General features: G+C 45.0%; 1 protein-coding gene across 1 annotated transcript in view; it reads right to left on the bottom strand.

Moving 5' to 3' along the window:
* LOC106939102 (uncharacterized) overlaps positions 1–1801 on the bottom strand; it is a 7466-nt gene extending 5665 nt beyond the window's left edge. Inside the window, exon 1 of the mRNA XM_015021397.1 lies at positions 1794–1801. Within this exon, the coding sequence (XP_014876883.1) occupies positions 1794–1801 (8 nt within the window). The remainder of the gene's footprint in view (positions 1–1793) is intronic.
* Positions 1802–2724: the final 923 nt, after the last annotated feature.

Raw genomic sequence — 2724 nt, forward strand, 5'->3', positions numbered from 1 at the left:
TCTCTCTCTCTCTCTCTTTTGAAAACCTGATTTTATAACTTTTCTTAGCAGCATAGTAACTGCTACAATCGTTTGTGTCTTCCACTGACTGCAGCTGAATAGAGTCACTCTCAAGTGCACTGAACAGGAACGAACCATTTCATGCAAAAGGTGGGGGGGGTGCTCAGGGCAAATATGGATGTGTGTTTTTTGATCTTGGAGTTGGAACATAAAATTTTTACTGCTAAAAACAATCTTTGAAAATACAATATGATTAATTTTGTAATTGACAGGGCCCTGAATTTTTTCTCTTTTTATTTCTATGACCATAAAATAAATAAATAAATAAATAGTGGTCAGGGCCCCTAGAATTGTCATCACTTTTCCCCCCTATACCGCACCCCTGGTCCCACATAATGCCAGTGTAACAGTAGCTTCAGATATATACACTCACTGGCCACTTTACTGGGTACACTTTGAGTTGGACCCCCTTTTGCCTTCAGAATTGCCCCAATCCTTCGTGGGATAGATTCAACAAAGTACTGGAAACATTCCTCAGAGAGTCTGGTCCATATTGACATGATCTCATCAGACATTTACTGCAGATTTGTCCATTGCACATCCATGATGCGAATCTCTCGTTCCACCATATCCCAAGAATGCTCTATTGGATTGAGATCAAGTTACTGTGAAGACCATTCAAGTAAGGTGAACTCACTGTCATATTCAAGAAACCAGTCTGAGATTATTCGCGGTTTATGACATGGTGCATTATCCTTCTGGAAGTAGCCATCAGAAGATGGGTACACTGTGGTCATAAAGGGATAGACATGGTCAGTAACAATACTCAGGTAGGCTGTGGTGTTAACATAATGCTCAATTGGTACTAATGGGCCCAAAGTGTGCAAGGAAAATATCCCCCACACCATCACCACCACCAGTCTGAACCTTTGATACAAGGCAGGATGGATCCATGCTTTCATGCTGTTGAAACCAAATTCTGACCCTACTGTCCAAATGTCTCAGCAGAAATCGAGACTCGATCAGACCAGGCAACGTTTTTTCAATCTTTTATTGTCCATTTCTGGTGAGTCTGTGCAAATTGTGGCCTCAGTTTCCTGATCTGAAACTGGAGTGGCACCCGGTGTGGTCTTCTGCTGCTGTAGCCCATCAGCCTCAAGGTTCAACGTGTTGCGTATTCAAAGATGCTCTTCTGCATACCTTGGTTGTAACGAGTGGTTATTTGAGTTACTGTTGCCATTTTATCAGCTTGAACCAGTCTGGCTATTCTCTGGCATCAACAAGGCATTTACGCCCACAGAACTGCTGCTCACTGGACATTTTCTCTTTCGGACCACTCTCTGTAAACCCTAGTGATGGTTGTGCATGAAAATCCCAGTAGATCAGCAGTTTCTGAAATACTCAGACCAGCTTGTCTGGCATCAACAACCATGCCATGTTCAAAGTCACATAAATCACCTTTCTCCACCATTGTTATGCTTGATTTGAACTGCAGCAGATCATCTTTGCCATGTCTACATGCCTAAATGCATTGAGTTGCTGCCATGTGATTGGTTGATTCCACATCTGTGTTAATGAGCAGTTGGACAGGTGTACCTAATAAAGTGGCCGGTGAGTGTAGGTTCACTCAAAGTTCCAAAAGTATGGGGACTTCCGGGTGGAATGCGTGAGGAGTAGACGGACACTTGGACTGCTGCTACATCTGTGCTTTTTATACCTCTTCAGAACCCCATCTCCTTTGTAAAGATTAAATTATTTTTTGTTGCTGTTGTTAACATTTCTTTCAAACTTACCTCGTCATGTCGAAGGCCAAAGGAAAATCCTCTGAACGAGAAAGAGATGCGCCGCCGGCTACTGCTAGCATAACATTCGCGGACATTAGCTCGCTCCTTAGCAGTCATAAAGAGGCCCTGTCTGCGGAGTTCAAGTTGTCTTTTGAGTCTCTGAACTCCACACTGGACAGCATCAACTCTACTATGACAGATCACGGTCAGCGTATTTGCTCTTTGGAAGATAATGCAACTGCCTCTGACGCGCGCTTACTGCAGGTGGAGAAGGTGTGTGCTAATCTTCAAAAAGAAAATGAGACACTGAGAGCTAAGGTGGTGGATCTGGAGGGGCGCAGCAGGCGCCAAAACATTCGCATTGTCGGCTTACCAGAAGATATAGAAGGTCCCCGGCCATCCTCGTTCTTCTCAAAGCTTTTGACTGAAGTCTTCGGTAAAGATACGCTCCCTTCCCTTCCTGAGATAGATCGAGCGCACCGCACCCTCGCCCCCAAGCCCGCCCCGGGATCCCGTCCTCGCCCTGTCATCCTGCGCTTCCATAGGTTCCAAGAGAAAGACCTGATTATCCGTGAAGCCCGCAAGAGGGGCGCACTGTCTTATCAGGGGCATAGGATCCGCTTCTATGATGACTATAGTCCAGAGGTTGTGAAACAGCGCGGCGAATACAGTGGTGCCATGACTGAACTGTACAAGCGAGGATATAAGCCGGCGTTGCTATTTCCTGCGAAGTTGCGCATCACACTCCCGAACGGAGATAAGAAGTGGCTCCCGTCGGCCGCTGATGCGGCTAAATTCGTCCAGGATTTGGGTCAGGATTAAAAAAAAAAAAAAATCCACATTCTTTGTTGCCTTGAAAATCTAATATTGGTTTCTTTTCTTTATTCAATTGCGTTGAATTATTTCCCTAATTCAGTGCGGCCTGTTCGGCCCATTTGTT

The sequence above is a fragment of the Poecilia latipinna genome, unplaced genomic scaffold (assembly GCF_001443285.1).
Source record: "Poecilia latipinna isolate Pla-1442-1.1 unplaced genomic scaffold, P_latipinna-1.0 Scaffold2772, whole genome shotgun sequence".
Lineage (NCBI taxonomy): Eukaryota > Metazoa > Chordata > Actinopteri > Cyprinodontiformes > Poeciliidae > Poecilia > Poecilia latipinna.